The following is a 17675-nucleotide window of genomic DNA, read 5'->3' as shown; positions in this document are numbered from 1 at the left end:
CTTCAATAACTGTTGTAAAATGAATAAAATACTTGCAGAAAAATATTTCATGCCTATAATAGTAATAGAAAATAATTATGGAATAGAAGATTTGAAAACAGAAAAAATATTGGTATTTTTAAAAACGATATTACCTATAAAATATTTACTGTTAAAATTGCTAAGTATTTGTCTATATTAATATCAAAATATTACCTGATTCAAGTCCAAACTCCAAATAGTTTTCTGTTACAATCAGAATTACCATAGCTTTGACAAAGAAAAAGAAGCCAAAGGTTACACAGACTGATCTTTCTCCTCCCTCTTCAACTTTAAAGTAGTGTGTAGTTAATGAGAACAATATTTTGCTATATATAAGCGTCAAGGAATTTTTTTTTCATACAATTCTAAATAAAAATCTTTGAAACCAAGTGCTAACATTAGAGAGGTAGGCCTATAGGGAAAATTATAGACATTGGCATTTTGGCCCTATTTTTTTAGAGGGGGGGAGCAGAGCAGTAGTTTGTAAGCTATAAGGCAAGTGTGTTCAGACTCATAAAAGGTTAATGCCAATTCCTCATATTTTTGCAAAACTTATCAAATCAGATTGCTAAATTTTACCCAAATAATCTTAAATATTCTGGACTGTATACAAACGTGTTTTAATAAATCATTGCAACATTTAAAAAAACAATAAACTGTTTTGGCATGTATACTAAATAGTATATTTAAGTATACATGTATACTTAAAAGAAAACCCCACTAAAATCAAATCCATTTTATATCCAAAGAAGACTAGAACTTGTTTTTTATTTGGCAAAATTTTAAAAATTGGATGCTGTAGAGAAAAAAAGACTGCATTCTTGGGGAAAAGCATTGGGGAGAAGGAATATCATCATGTGCAGGTCTTCAGAAACCAGCTATTATGTGGAACATGAATTCTTCTGGGGAAAAAAAACCCTAATTTATTCAAAATGTACCATAAAATGAGCTTCTGTTAAAGCAACAGCAGATTGAAAGTGAGTTTGCTTTTAGCCGAGCCGACAACCAACATGGGAGAAAGTAAAGCCACAAACTCCTCTTTGGATAAAAGAAAGGACTTGAGATCACTGAGAGTGTTCCTTAAAGATGTTCCCTGTGATGAGACTGTAAAATATTGGACTCTGGTGGGTTTTAGAGCTCTGGGAGTTGGAAGAGGCAGCTTTGCCTGAGCCAGTTTGTAGCCTTCAAGAGGTGTTGGGTTTGTCCCCTTCCTCTTTTGATCATCTTTAGAAGAAATGGCTTGCAAATTGCTTTTTTTATATTAAGATCTTTCAGAATAACAAGTTTCATTATACTGGGTGATTTCCCTTCAATCTGTAGCGAAAAAAAGCTTTAAGTAAGTGTAAAACCTAAAGAAAAAAATTATTTGGAAATAAGCAGCAAAAAGATGATTAAAATGTTGATTTTAGTTTTTAATAGTCTAGAGGCCAGACTGACTGAAAATAAAAATTTGAAATACATCCTGTAGTTTGCTAAAATCTTATTAAAATATATGCAGATATTAAGTTTAACTATAAGAAATTTTTGCCTTGGAAAAATATGCTGGTTGAGAGAAAAACATGATAAAAGAAGACCTTTTAGGCTGGTTAACCTAGGCAGATTCACTAATACAGAATGGAGAAAAAGTATTTTAACTCTGGAAGAAGTCAAGGATATTTGGTAACAATGCACCCAGAAACTTCCCTTTAGACTATCTAATACAATAAAAATGGGGCTTAAAAGAAAGAGACAGAAGAGGATATAACTGAAAATCAGAATAAATGTCTATGGAGATTCTCAATCATCCAGATCATGGTTGTCCCAAACTGAAGAAGCTTCTTGGATGAGAAGTGAAACATTTTCAAAGAAACAAAGAAAGTCCAGTTGCCTTTTGAAAAGCACCTTTGGGACATGAAAATTAGACTGTTTTGATATGGATTTAAAATTGATAGGATACAAGAAATATACTGGTAGACATTTTACAGAAAAAGGTGGATGTTTTAATAGTTAAAAGGGACAATAAATAATAAACCAGAAGCGTTACTTGGATACGTAGATTTTAACTCAGAAAAGTGACTTGGACAATTTTCTTATTTTGGATTTACAACAGAGATGTATTAAGAAGGAATTCCTGTGAAAGGAGAGAAAGGAGAGATCGATTTTGGGGATATGGCCTAAAAGGAATAAACATTAAGACCTTTAAAAGTAGGCCTTAATGTTTATTAAAAGTAATGTTAATTTTAAAAGTAAAATTAAGTTTTACAAAGTTGGCTTATTCAACCAAGATTAAGATATATATGATTCTTTTCTTTTCTAGCAGTTTTAATGTTTTTTTTCTGGACTAGAACTGAATGATAAGGCTTTAACAATTTGTTTTTAGATAACATATGGGAATAAGACAAATTTTGTTGCATTTTTTAGAGAAAATGATAAACTATGCTATTAAAATTGAGATGGGATGAGGAGAAGAATTAATTTGTGGGATTAAAGACTAAAATTTTAAATGTTACTTCTAATAGTGCTAATGGTTTTTTCCTTAATTTAGTTTGATGAGGTTTTAAAAGATTTGTTTACAGATAGGAAAAAAGAAGAGTTTTTTCCTTTATATTTTTATAAAAAATGACAAGGTACTATGTAAGTAAGGAAAAAAATATTACACTGTTTTGTTTAAACTTAATATATAATTATTTTTTGTATTTCTTAATGGATTTTTAATAAATAAAAGATAAGAAATGAGATATGGATTAGAGATTTGTAGTTGAAATATTAAAAACATTATTGAAAATGTACCTGTCTTAATGAAGGGGGAATTTCTATATTTTTTGTTTTTCCATTTTATATATTTTCCCTCCCCCCTTTTTCTTTTTAATATTTCTCTTGTTTGCATTAGTTTTAACTTTGTATTTTTAAACTTCAGTAAAAATTATTAAAAATGTACTATAAGATAATATAACTAACTTCCCTTTCATTTAAGAATTATAATTAGGCCCTTCAGGTTTAATGGAAACTCAGCAAATTATAAGTTTTTGAATAATTGTGTATTTTCAAAATTAAGCAATACTGTTTTAAAGGAAAATTAAGCAGCTCTATTAGCTTATTAAGAATAGTTTCTTATTAGATTACATTAGAAATTAGATTATTAGAAGCTGCAGTATTTAACAATATCAGAGGGCTGAATGTACAAATGAGACATAATAGTCTTTTCTTACTTTTACTTTTATTAATCATAGTATGGTCCTTTTTAAAAGATTTTTAAAAGTTTTAAATTATAATATGAAGAAACCCTTGATCTTTTGAAACAAATAAGAAATTTTGAAATTACTGTTACATGGATATTATGAAATTATAGTTTTTAAAATATAAAGTAATTATTCAACAAGTTCCAACAAAAAACTGTATGACATCAAAACTGATAATATATTTTTATTGCCATACACTAAAATTGAATTCAGATTCATAAAAATACCTACATGCTTTGTGGATTGGGGTTTGTTCAGACTGGGAAGTGTTTCAGACTAGGGCATTTGTTTTATTTATAGTCAGAATTGAGTAAGCAATCAAAAGTAACACTGGTGATCCCTCCTGAATGTATCAGCTATAAAAACACACAGTAAAGTCAAATCTAACCCTATCTCTCTTCAATTTGCTGCATATTTTAAGACAACCATTGAATGATCTGCTGTCAGCCAGAGCTGACATAGAAGACAAGTTTCCATAAGGAACATATATCAACAAAGAAAGCAGTGTCTAAGAGGTAAATAGAAACAGGATATGGATTATAGAAATTGAGAACCAGCCGCCACAACTTTTGCAGAAGAAATGGGTCATGAACATTCAGAGGAAGAAAAAAAATGATACTAAGTGTAAAGACAGCAGTTCCCTAAAGAATAGAGGGAATGTAGTAGTTTCCTGAAAGAAGACAAATGATCACAGAAGTCTAAGATGATGGTTCTCAAATTGCGGTCATATGGCCCCTTGACTATTTAGATTATTTTAAAGAAGGCCACAGATGAAAAACATGTCAAGTGGGGCACACACACACACAAAGAATTTTATACTGCAAAGATTCTCTTGCCAATGCTAGAAAACAAGATAGTCCATATCTAGTAATGGGACCTGGAGTGAGACACAGGAGAAAAAGAAGCATAGAAGGGGGATCACAGGCAAAAAAAAATGAGAAACATTGGTCTAAGACTTGCTATTATGAGGAGTGGAAACATACATGTCCCATGCAATATACTATCTACCAGAAGCTTTGATTAGCAACAGGTATTTGAAGGATTTTGCATAGTTATTTTTTGAATATAACCTTTCTGATATATGTGGAATTAAAACTTGTATTGATATGGTCTGAAAGTTTTAGCAGCTTCAAATAGACCTGAATATTTAATAGTATTTAGATATTTAGAGAATAGAATAGAATAGAATAGAATAATAGAAATATATAAATATTAGATATTTAGATAATATAATAGTATTTAGATATTTCATAGATGCTTTATTTGAAGTTACATCAATGAATTTAATTTTACACAAAACTATTCAATATATTAGTATTAGCAATATACTGTATATGATCTGTAAAATAAGGAATTGAAATCTTAGAAAATCAGTAGGCTCAAGGCTTATGAAATATTGAATATACAGTATTTCTTACAATTTAGGGATAAAGTTCATTCATTCATGAAAAAGTATTTGGTTTTTACTTAATTCTCACAATGTCTTCAAAAGGAGACCCCAGATATATTTATATTGGCACTGTAAAATACCTGAAGGGTCTTTGACTGTTATGATTTGGTCATATTCTTTTATGGTTCATTTTTAGTCTCAAGGCATTGGAGTTAACACAATTATGGGGAAGTTTAAATATTTAAGAAATCAGCAGCATCAACAATATTATAATACTAATAAAAGTAAATTCTTTGTACTTTACTTATATATTTGTTTTTGATTTTTTTTTGTTGGGAGTTAGAGCAGAATTCCAAGTATGTATTTGTATTTGTATGTATTTGAATGTAAGCAAAAGGAGAAGCAAATAAAAAAAAAACACCTCTCTCACACTGCATGAGAGAACATAAATATATTTCAGTGTTATCTTAAGTCAACTGGGAGAGGGGCATGTTTTAACCCATACCCAAAGAAAATGAAAAGAAAAGTCTAAAATACCAATGTAATTAATAGATAGTAATCAGCCACTTCACTTTTGCTATTATACTGTAAAATTAGTATCTCTATCTGAAGTTGCCTATATAGCTCAGCATGAAACAAAAGTCATGGTTATGAATAGTATATTATAAAAGAAGCATTTGTGAGCAGATAGGTATTGTACAATACAACCACAGTCCTTGACTTACAGTGATAATTGAGCCCAATATTTCTGTTGCTAAATGAGACATTTGAGTTTTGCCCCATTTTAGAACCTTTTTTGCCACAGATATTAAGTGAATCACTGCAATTATTAAGTCATTAAGACAGAATTTGGCTTCTCTGTTGACTTTATCAAAAGGTCACAAAAGGTTATCATGTGACCCCAGGACACTGCAATCATCATAAATATAAATCAGTTGTCAAGCATCTGAATTTTGATCATGTGACCATGGGGATGCCACAATGGTCATAAGTGTGAATAATAATCATGTCACTTTTTTTCAGATGCTTGGCAATGGTCTCACTTATATATATAGATATGTATGTATGTATGTACATACACAAATTTTATATAAAAGTTGGTATCTTCCAAATACCATGGATTACAGTTCCAAAACAGCAGGCAAATTCAAAGAAAAAACTATGTTACAGAATTCAGGCTAGAGTAAAATAATAAAATATATTTACGTAATTACACTTTCCACAATTGTTTTAACAATAAGTGTGTTAAAATCAAGCACAATCATTTCGAAGGAACTTGAAAAAAATTAGGTAATTTTGAACTAGATGGCTATAAAGTGTTTCAACTTATATCAAGGACAAATGTTACCATTATATTATTGTCTGAACTGCTTTAATTTAGTTCTGATGAACTAACCTCAATCTGTAGAAACTTTTTTCTCAGCCTTAACACAAATATTGTGGTATGAACTAAAATATGCCTGGTGATGATTAGTGCATGGTATTTTTCAAATACCATGGACACCATATACTATGTCTATTCCTAGACAGCAGGAAAATTCAGGAAGATGTAACATAACATACTGTATTTGGAGAATATCAGATTGGGGAATATTGTATTAGAGAAAAAGCACCAAGTATTTCCTATGAACCATTTTTACAAAAAAATTTCTGCCATAAACTTCACAAAATATTCATTTTTTTAGAGTTTAACAGAAGTTCCAGAATACTTTAAAAGGATACATTGCAAAAGCAAGAACAAGAAAACACCAGACTATGCTGATATTCATTTCTTGTGAAGGCTTCATCCAAGTATAGTAAGCTTCAGTTATCAAATACACCACTGTAGCTGCCACTGTGAAGTCCACCAACCACTGATACTCAGGAAAATAATGCAAGGCTAAAATTAAAAGTGGATGTTTAGTAGTTGAAATATATGCATACAAATACTTATAAACTGTCTTCAGGGCACAGACCTGGACATCTGAGAGACTATCAGTCTCCATCAAACAAAAATTGATAGGGTTGGCATGGATCCCATCAAATAAGTGATGCATTTGTATTGGACCAAGAAGGTATGCCTTTCCCTATGGAATAATGCTCCCCCACAAGTTCAGATCACCCGTCTGTGACAGCTTTTAGAAAGATCTTGAAAACATGGTTCTTTTCACAGACATGGGCCAGGATGTTAAATGAGCCCCTTTTAATGTTCTGAATGCATGATTCTTGCAGCGGGGTTTTTAATAATTTTTGTTATATATATTTTTAATGTAATACTTTCCAGTAGTACTACTGCTTGACACTGACAAGACCCTAATCAGTTTCACATTAAAGGCTTTTGTTTGCCTAAGCAACTGGTGGCTCACAACCCAGAGCACACTAGGCAAACAGCCTGCACCAGCAAATTCCTTCTGATGTGTATTTCCATTGTGTGCCTCCTTATACTTTTGCAATCCCTTTCTCTCCAATGAATGTAAGTACAAACATTCTCTTCTTGCTAATTATCCCAGTATTGGGATGAAAATTAAAAAGGGCAAGAGAGTGGGGAAAAGGGGGCTATAAATTTGCCCTTTTATATGGCTTGCTTGTGAGCCAGGTTTCAGAAACCTTTTCTAGTATTTCACCCGTTTATTTGGGCTTCATCTTTCTGACATTTTAAAGTAAAGGAAATCTGAAGTAAAATCATAAGCACAGTTGGAGTCATGTGATTATCATTTAGTGACTGTTTTGCTTAATGAGTGCAATTGCTAAATGAAGTCTATTTGTACATTTTCCCAAAGCACTTTATATTAGAAAAGACAGGGAAGTATACTCATAATAAATAGTCCTAGTTACTTGTCCTTTTCTCTACCACCAAAATCCTATGGTCTCATATATTCCCAGATGTTTCAAAAATATTACTAATGGAACAATCAGATAATTTTATCTCAAAAATATATCAAAACTTTTAGATATAGATTCAAGCATCACTTACATAAATGTGGAAAAAGGATGCTATCTTTAACCAAATATTACATTAATATCACATTCCATCAAGTTAGTTTTGTATGCACTCAAAAACCTGTTTTTAACATTTACTAAAGCTCACTAGGCCAGTGCATAGCTTGAAGGTGGTAGTTTATTATAACAATTGATTATGTAATATCCTCCTCTAATATAAAAATAACTCAGATATACATCCCTCTAAACTACTGTTTCTTAACCTCAGGACCTTTAAAATGCATGGACTTCTAGCTGGGGAATTCTGAGAGATGAAGTCCATGCATCATAAAGTTGCTGAAGTTGAAATACACTGCTGTAAACTTCCAATTTCTTCTGCCTCTCTTCTGAGGTCTTTTCTGGAATTCAATAGTTAAAAGAAACTTTTGTACAATAATCTTCCCCAGTTAATGTACAAGCTGGATGACATTTTGTGGCAATTCAAAACTCCTTAATGAGAAAAATGTTACCACTTTCACATCTCTATGGGATGAACATTTTTGCTTCCAGAGTGCAAAGTTTTTCACCCGGACAAATCACAATGAAGATCCTTAATTCTCATTAACTAAATGAACCTATAAACACACTACCTACTTTGCATAACAGTAACTATTTACTTACATGCATCTATTACTGAATCAATATGATTCATTTTGACATGTTTCTATTCCTTCCAGAATCTGCAAGAATTGAGCAACTTTTATTGCACATTAATTAAATATTTGAAATTCAAAGGGAAAACTTGGCATATACATTTGAAATATTCTGTCTATGTAGAAAGTTCAAAGAAGCCAAGGACATCTTATAATAAAAATTAAATACATGGAGATGAATTAAGCTTATTAATGGATTTTAAAATTATTTTATGATTGCTTAAAATACTAGTATATGGATTCTCAAACTGTAGCATTTGTCCTTTTTTAAATATGGGAATAAAAAGATTTTCCAAAAACATCAAATGCACAGGAACACAAAATTTTATCATGATTCAATTTATTATAATCCCTTACCCAATGCATCTATTTCAGTGATAGATTTTGTTTCCAGATGAAGATTAATGTCTTTAGGAATGGTTAATGGCTTGTTTTCTATGTGACCATTGTACTTCCTGTTGAGATAAACATATATTAAAAACTGTCAATATTGCATCAGCTCTTACTGAGGCTCTAAAATTGCTACTTAAAACATAGCATGAGACACAAACACCACCTTTCATAAAGAAAAATAATGGGATGAGGTGCAAGCCATTTCCAGTTCAGCTTCTGCTAACAACAGTAGTAGCTCTGAGACAAGGTTGATTATATAGCCCATTCAACCACTTAAATGAGATTCTACTCCTAATTTTTTTTATTTTCAGGATGAAGAGTTTGAACCTTTATCTTCTTCACTGATATATTGTAATTGTGAGAGAAACAAACTGAGTTTAAATACAGCAACATCAGATGCATGTAATCGAACTCAAATCTTTCTCTAACAACCCCATGAAGCAACAAATAAGCAGTTTGAGAATGAACAAGGACCAGAGCATATGATCATCTAACTCATATCTATCCATATAACTTAACAACATTTTCTTCTAAAAAGCTACCACAGGGACAAACATACATCACTGAGAGCTTGAGTTCCTGGACTCAATTATGCAGCAATCACAGAAAATAAGAAAAAGTTGAGTTTGGAATTAGGATATAATAATGAAAAAGAATATTCTTTGTTCCTTTTTCTTCTCACTCACCCTTGAAAAGAATCAATGAAGAAAAAAAGGAGGATAACAAACAATTCAATGAGTATTAAATAGCTTAAGCTACTTTCAATACTATGTTATTCAATAGACAGAAATGCTATCAAATTTATTTGCTTAAAAAAACCTGATCTGTGAATCTAAAGGCTGAAAACAGAGATACTGTTATTCAGCTTTATCTAATTGGGTATATGTGCACACATGTGCAAATGAACTTGAGTTTATTTAACTGAGTTGAATTAATGAGCATCATAATATCATTCCATTTTTATGCTAGAATTTTTTCATAAGTATATGTACAAAGCCACTCATAAAATTCTCGAAACGCTTTTGCTGAGTGGCAAGAAATAAAATTAGGCAAGAAAAAATTAATAATTTAAGTTATTATAAAATTCTAGGAACCAAGAACACAAAAGCTCCTAAAGATGCTCCTGGAACCACACCTTAAAACTCACAAGCTTTATTATCTATGACTTTTCTATAACAAATTCTTCTGAAGAATAGCCGAAATCACCTTGCATACCAAGCATCCTCCAGATGTGCTCTTTTACCTTTGTTAATTTATTTTTAATACAATTATAACTGTTCCATAACACATGAAACAAGGTACTCAAGGATCTACTAAATCCTCAGGAGCAATTGGCACTAAATTTTCCTTTAGAAAACCTAATTTCTAGTCTTTATAATTTAATGGAGAAATAATGTTGATGCACAATTTATATAAATCTTTCAGATAGAATACACTGTTGTACAAGTAGAAATTTGGCATAGTATGTGAAAGCATAAGGTGTAAGAAATGGCTGCCTGAGGGTTAAATTATTTTTAGTGGCAGTCCTTCATATTTAGAATGCCTTGATCAGTGTAATATTTTGGTATTAGTATTTTTCAGGCCCATAAATAAATTCTTTTATATTTTAACTTTTATTCTGCGATGGAGCAGTTTAATTTATTTACCATTCATATGTTATAAACATTAAAATTGTGGTACACTTCTTTCTCAAGAGTAGCATTTAGGCTTGAAAGCCAACTTGAAAAAACTTCACAGAAGACAACACAGGCAAACTGTTAAACTACAACTGCCAAGAAAACAGCACAGTCCCATCTTTATAATGATGAAAACTCAAGTTTGACTTGGTGGCATTTACTATTATATAATAATTTTAAATAAAACATACATATAATTAATTTTAAAAGAGACTTTTCTTAGCCTTGCATATAGTAGTTTCACCAGCGGATGGACTTAGTAAACCATCCACTTACAGGTGGATGAATCTTACAGGTTATCTGAAGTGTTTATTTTAACTTTTAAGCTATAATTGGTGCGGGATCAATATCACACAAATAGAAATTTTCTATGTTAATATTCTAAAATTATCTATACCGAAGTTTCTCGACAGTAATTGTCATTAGAACAAGAGATCCTGACATTAGAACTTGCACCTTGGATGGTCACATAATACAGATTTTGGCTTGTCATCTGGATAATCCCCTTCTTTTTTAATTGACCAAAGAAGTTGTAATTCCTGACTCTATCCTAGTGTTATTCTTTTTATTGTAATACCTGCTAATTTTAAATGCTTCCAGATAAACTATGATGTATATATATTTAAATTAAACAAGGAAGTCAGCAAGGTAAGTCAGTTCTAATTGTACTCTGTGTCTTTTCTTATCCTTTTAAACCAGTAAAATACATAATAGCGACAAGGGCAAATATATTAGAGGTGACCTATCTCTCTTTTCTCTGCTTTGTTTTTATTTATCCCCAAAATATTTGAAAGTCTTTTGAGACCCTTTGATTTTTAATACAGTATCAATGTATTAAAAGCAGATTTGCACACCCATACGATTTCTTTCTATGCAAAATCATTTTTAATGTTTTATTTTTGTAATCATTAAGGAATATCAAATAACCAACCACAACAACTGTGTAAAGACTGGGAAATAATTACCAGCTACCCACATTGTTTTCATACCTATCTTTCTTGCTTTTTCCCTTTTGTTGTTTTCCTGCAAGAATACGTAATTTTTCTTCTGTGGGATGCAGGTACCACTGCAAACTAAAAAAACAATCCCCCCCAAAAAAACCATTAACAATTTGAATGACATTTTACTAAATATAATACCAGAAGCTCTTGTAATTCAAATAGTAAGGTTAAAATAGTTTTCATTATATCCATACTCCTGAACTTAAATGGTCTCCAACGGATGGTAGGGGACAGGAAGGCCTGGAGGAAAGTTGTCCATGGGGTCGCGATGGGTCGGACATGACTTCGCAACTAACAACAACATATCCATACTTGCCTATGAAAGCTGCTAGTTTTGCAATATAGAACAACTGTATTCTTCATTTGTGATTATCTTACGTATAATGTTGATATGTGAAACAGAAATAGAAACAGAGGGAGAAAAAATACAAACACATAGATACACCAAACTCTTAGCAGGTCTTCTTTGTCTTATAGGTAGTTCTCATTTAACAACCATTCCAAATTGCAATGGTGCTGAATGGTAGTCACGGCTGTTCCTTGAAATTACAGTTGCAATTGCAACACTCCTGCAATCGCATGTTGAAAATTTGAACATTTGGTAGCCTGTCCACATTTATGAGCACATGCACTTACGCCCACTCATCTATCTCCTGCCATCCATGCTTTTTTGGTTGTGCTGCTCTTCACTGTCACCTATCCCTGCTGCCTCCAGCTGAGCTTTGCCATCTTCTTCCTCCCATTGTTGACAAACCACTCCCAGCTGAGGCAGTTGCTGCCGCTTCCATCAGCAGCAGAAGGAAGAGGACACCAAAGGGCAGCAAGAATAGGAAGTAACAGAGTTAAGGGCAGCCAAAAGAGCAGAAATAGGGAGAAAATAGGTGGGAAGAGGAGTTGAAACAGAAGACAATGCAGCAGAACAAGAGAAGCATGGTCCTTGTCTAACACCTGCAACCAGGAACTGGTGATGTTTTGCCTAATGACCACTGCTTTGTGATGGAAATTCCGGTCCTAATTAAGGTTAAGCAATGACTAGCTATATACTTTTTTCCTATTACTTTGAACTTACTCTTTGAACTGCTTTTTAACCAAAGCCTCACACACTAAATATAAAATTATTAAAAAATAAAAGCAAAAAAGATATGTTTGTCAAGATGATGGGTAAGATTCAAATTTGACTTTTTAGTAAAAGATGCCACCAGATAATTATCTACAGATAATTCTGTAGATAAATTATGACAAACTCAATAGTCCATGACCAGCTGTTCAATATCCCACAGGAATCTCTAGAGGACCAATAAGGAGGATGCTGTTTTAACGCTTAGCAAGGCCAAAGCTATTCTACCATATCTACTTACTTTGTCCTTCCACCTGTCCTCTCTAGTGAGGTATTTGAGCAAATTTCTACACTGGCAAGCAGCTGCCAATTATGAGTGCTAGACTCCCTTTTATTTGTCATGCAGCCATCTGGCTTATACAGTCCTTCCACATGTCTCAGAATCATCCATCAATTAAGCTCTTGATGAAGACAGAGAAGATTTAGGTTGAGTAGACAAATCATCAGTTATTAGTAAATCCAACCAAAAGAACACCTGGCTGCATATATTGAGCAGGGACTGTTATAACTATATATGAATTGTGGGGTCCTTGATACATAATTATTTAATCAGGAAATTGAGCTTATTTCTTATTTTATAATTTTTAGAGTAATCCCTTCTGAAATTTAAGTGCATTTATAAAAGCCAAATAGTATCCAACTAGAGAATTAATCTTCCGAAGATCACCCATTACTCTGGTTTCCTAGCAAGAATATCACAAAAGGTAGAATATTTTCAAATGGAAATTCACAAGTAATTCTAAAGGATTTAGGGAGCCTGGGGATAGCCCAAATGTGCTTCTTTCTTAATTGTTTTTAGCACAGGGAGCTTAATGATTGTGAATGTTATTTTAAAGTTATTAAGTAATTTGTCACAAGCACCATGATTGTCACTAATGACTATTGCCTTTAAGTAAGCCTTCCTCTTTTCTTAAATTTCAAATCCGAGTTTCCTCTTACAGGATGCATATTTTAATTATTGAGACAATTATGCAGAAAATGTATGGTCATATTATTAAGCAAGGTGAGATAGAAGTGTCTGCTTTTGTAAATAGGGCATAGCACTTGTCAAGAAATAGATCATGGACAGCATATGTAATAGTATAATAGAGTATATACCATCTATTTCTCAAGAAGACCCTAAGCTGTAGCATAATACACATTTCTAGATAAGACTGGGAAAGATTTAATGTGATTATTTTTAGAACCAACATATCCAGACCCATTATAATTATAATCAGTTCCCAGACAAACTTGGTGCACAACGGAAAAGGCCAGCAAAATATCCAATGGCATCTTACAGATGCAGCAAATTTACTACAGTATCAGCTTTCATGGACAAGAACCCACTTTATCAGATGTTTAGTTCTGGTTTCTTATCTTACCTTCCACTGCAAAGAAGCCACCGGGCAAGAGAGTAGTGAGGTATGATCTTCTGTATAATGCTAGTCATCACCATGGTAACCACCAGCTGCACACCTATCACCCCCTGTAGAAGAATAAACCAATGTATGTTAACATGAAAAAACTTTATTTCACAGCTTCTCTAAAACCAATCTTTAAATAGCATCATTTTCTTTTAACTGTGATTTATTAGTTCTAATCTAAAACACTGACATTTTAAAATGTGGCTTTATAACTGCTTTCTCCACTCTGAAGCTCCCCAAATATGTTAGACAACAAACCTGATAAACTACCACATCGGTAGAGTACCAAATTGAGTATACTTTTAATAGGAATGAGCATTTGTCTAATATTACACATTATATTCAAAATAACAGATTATATAAACACACTTAACTTTATTTTTAATATTTTAAAGATATAGTTCTACACTTTATCTACATTAGTATCAACATTCTTAACAATTCTTCCATTTGCTGGAAAAATCAGTATAAAACATCAACATTTTTCCTAACTTGATCTTTGATATCTGTTTTTGAAAATCTGGTGAATAGCTAGCCACAATTCCATGTACACGGAAACCCAGATTTGTTACCATTTACTAAAATAAGCAGAAAAGTAAAATCAACAATGAATTCAATAACTATTCTTCCCATTAATTTTCCAATCCATGCTTATTCCACTTGAAAAACTTTATTTGTACCATCTTTCCCCGAAATTAAGACCATTATATTTTTTTGAACCCTGAAATAAGTGCTTGGCCCGATTGGGCTTATTATCAGGGGATGTCTTATTTTTGGGAAAACGGTATAACCAATGAGACAATAGTGAACAATATACTGTTCTGACCTAGGCTTCCTGAGTCAGTAAAACACACGAATAGTCGCAAAAACCTCTTTAATTTCAACAGCTGTGAATTCTGCTCATTCACAGATGAGTCCCAAATAGTTGTAAAGGGGTAAGGCTGATAATCACTCACCTTTATCTCCCTTCACATGCTGCCAAAGACCTAATTGGCAAAGCCACACAAGTCCAGAATCAAACAGAGCTTCAGACTTTAAACTGAACATAATTAACAATGTTGGTTCCTGGAAAGGCCCACGTGCCTTTGCTCCTCTTGTAAGTCTTATGGGTGGGTCCAATCATTTCAAGCCCTACTGCCGAGTCGTCCCTTTTGTTTTAACTGTTTTTGTCTTCTGGCAGCTCTGCGCATGTGCGCACTGGGAACAGGCTCCCCCTGTTCCTCTGCCCCACTGAGGTCCGACTCTGGAGGCTCCGGAGGTAGCATGTACCTCCCAGATGGCCCTTTCTCTGCCTCCGATGCAGAACCCTCGTCCGAGCCTTCCCCAGACTCCAGGACTGGCCCATGTTCCTCCCGAACCTCCTCACTGTCCGACTCTGCTGCCAGCTCCATAGGCTGCCGGCGGACCACAACATATACTTATTTTATTGCATAAAATGAAGAAGCAGCATACTATAATTTCTATTGTCATATGTGGCATGCTGTAGTTATGGTTTTTTGAAGTTAAAATGTGCAGGACCAGTTCCATCATAAAAATGAGAAATCTTTCTATCTAAGGGCTATTGGAAAATGTATACAACAGATAAAATGACATGGATTTGAAAATAAAAGACAAATGCAAATGTTTCACATTAAACTTTTTAAAGTTTGTGAACAAAATTAGAGTCAATATATAATCTTTTCTTATCAAAAATCACAGACAAAGTTAATATTGCTTAGATGTTCTAGATATATCAGTGATTAAATTAAATCAGAACCTCCTTTAAAATATATTTCTCACTCTTTCTGCATCCCAATAGCTGGGTTTTAAAATAGCCTTCCAGTGTCTCATTTGGTTCAGAAAACTACCAGTTGAGAGTTAAAACAAAGAGATTCAAATAAAGAGGTGCCAACTCAACCATTACAATAAGAACAAAAAATTAAAAGCAGTGAAATATCAATTTAAGGATAAGACTAAATAAATAGAAGTTCAGACGGCAGAAAACTGAAAGGCTAAGAACTGGAATATTAAAATCCAGATATATCAAGTTGAAAACTCTAAATAATTATTGGATATATGCAAGACAAATTATGTAAATCATTCCATTTCAGTAAACATTAAGAAAAATAAACAATTCTGATTATTTAAAATTGCAAAACATCTATAGGTAACCAATGGTACCTACCATTTGATAACCAACCAAGCCATTTTTCTAAGTCTACTCCTTACTTCCAGCATTGCAAGATATCTCTTGTTATTCCTGCCAATATATAGTAATTTGTGCCTGTTCTGTTTACAAAGTACAGATAGTCCTCAGGTTATATCCATTCATTCAGCAACCATTCAAAGTTATGATGGCACAGAACAAGGGGGACTCATGACTGACCCTCAAAGTTCTGGCTGTCACAGCATTTGCCACAATCATATAACTGTGATTTTCAACATTCCCTGCTGGCTTCCCCAAAGTAAAGTCTATGGGAAAGCTAGCAGGAAATTAGAAGTTGCAGTTACATGAGGTCCTCACTTAATGACCTATATGCTTTTCCCTTAAGGACAGCAACAGGGACTAACAGAACTGTTATTGCTAAGCAACGAAGACATGTAATGCTTTTGTGACTGCATTGTCAAGAACTACCTTAGATAGCAAAGAATCAATACAACTGTGTAAAATAATTCTCAAGATCCTATACTAACTTAATCCAAACTTTTATTCTATCAGTGAGATAGAATGACTTGAATATTTGATTTTCAAAAAAATGCTAAATTTAATTTTAACAAATATGACAACACTAATAGTGTCTTCAGATTAAAGCACTACTTATAAGAAATATTTCAGACAACTAAATGCTGTTGACAGAACAATATTGAATTCACTTAGAATTGCTTCCTATTTTCTGTGCCAGTAGAATTCCACTTAAAGATTTCTATTAAAAGTTAAAAGAATGTGAGCATTTCTGATACATATTGCCACACACCACTTTTAGTTATAACAGTAATATAATATGAAACATGGATACAGAAGCATACTTTAACTTTTAAACAAGGAATCAAATTAACTTTCACTAAATATCCTGGTATTGTTGGAAATGGTTTTGATATTAAAATGTATCTAAAGACTGTAAACCCTTCCCTTTCCTGACATTAAAAGGGACGTTGTCTTACCTGAACGTCCATTTTGTCCTCGATGATCCGACACTCCACTCATTGGGACTTCTTTCACTTTCATTAAACCGACTGGGTGCCATTCAAAATCTCCTCCACAGCTTGGTCCCGCCCACTTCAACTGCGCATGTCCAGTCCTTTCACGAAGTCCTGTCAGAACTCTTCCAGACTGTAATCCTAGGAACCACCGGACCTTTATCCAATTCTAACTTGGTCCCAGTGCTGTAGAGGAAAAATTCAACAAAACCCCAGCCGTTCCATGCGATGGACAGTTATTGGGAGGGTCGGAGTGTCGGATCATCGAGGACAAAATGGACGTTCAGGTAAGACAACGTCCCTTTTTCCTCCTCGATGCTCCGACACTCCACTCATTGGGATATACCCAAGCCTACTTAAATTGGGAGGGAACTGTCTCCATCCTCCTGGTCACGGCTAGGAATTACAGCTTGTAATACTCTCCTGCCAAATGCTGCATCTGCTGATGCAAACCTGTCTAATCTGTAGTGTCTTATAAATGAAGATATTGATGACCATGTGGCGGCTCTACAAATTTCATCAATAGATGCCTGAGTGGCCCAGGCTACCGACGTAGCCGCACTTCTCGTAGAATGTGGAACTATACCTCCCGGGACTTTTGACCCTTGCATTTTATAAGCTGAAGAAATGCACGATTTAATCCATCTACCAATTGTTGTTGAGGA

The 17675-nt window shown here is 33.3% G+C and overlaps 1 protein-coding gene across 1 annotated transcript in view; it reads right to left on the bottom strand.

Annotated features, from left to right (window-relative positions):
• The window catches only part of TMEM161B (transmembrane protein 161B), a 28409-nt gene extending 11380 nt beyond the window's left edge, over positions 1-17029 (bottom strand). Inside the window, exons 1-6 of the mRNA XM_070935772.1 lie at positions 16975-17029; positions 13792-13895; positions 11299-11382; positions 8598-8695; positions 6352-6508; positions 196-347 (exon numbers count right to left, since the gene is read on the bottom strand). Of these exons, the coding sequence (XP_070791873.1) occupies positions 196-347; positions 6352-6508; positions 8598-8695; positions 11299-11382; positions 13792-13895; positions 16975-16986 (607 nt within the window). The 5' untranslated portion in view covers positions 16987-17029. The remainder of the gene's footprint in view (positions 1-195; positions 348-6351; positions 6509-8597; positions 8696-11298; positions 11383-13791; positions 13896-16974) is intronic.
• Positions 17030-17675: the final 646 nt, after the last annotated feature.

Source organism: Pituophis catenifer, unplaced genomic scaffold (assembly GCF_029215685.1).
Source record: "Pituophis catenifer annectens isolate HBS135680 unplaced genomic scaffold, rPitCat1.0.hap2 SCAF_2, whole genome shotgun sequence".
Taxonomy (NCBI): Eukaryota; Metazoa; Chordata; class Lepidosauria; order Squamata; family Colubridae; genus Pituophis; species Pituophis catenifer.
Note: the sequence above shows the minus strand (reverse complement) of the source record. Positions and strands in the feature narration are given on the sequence as shown.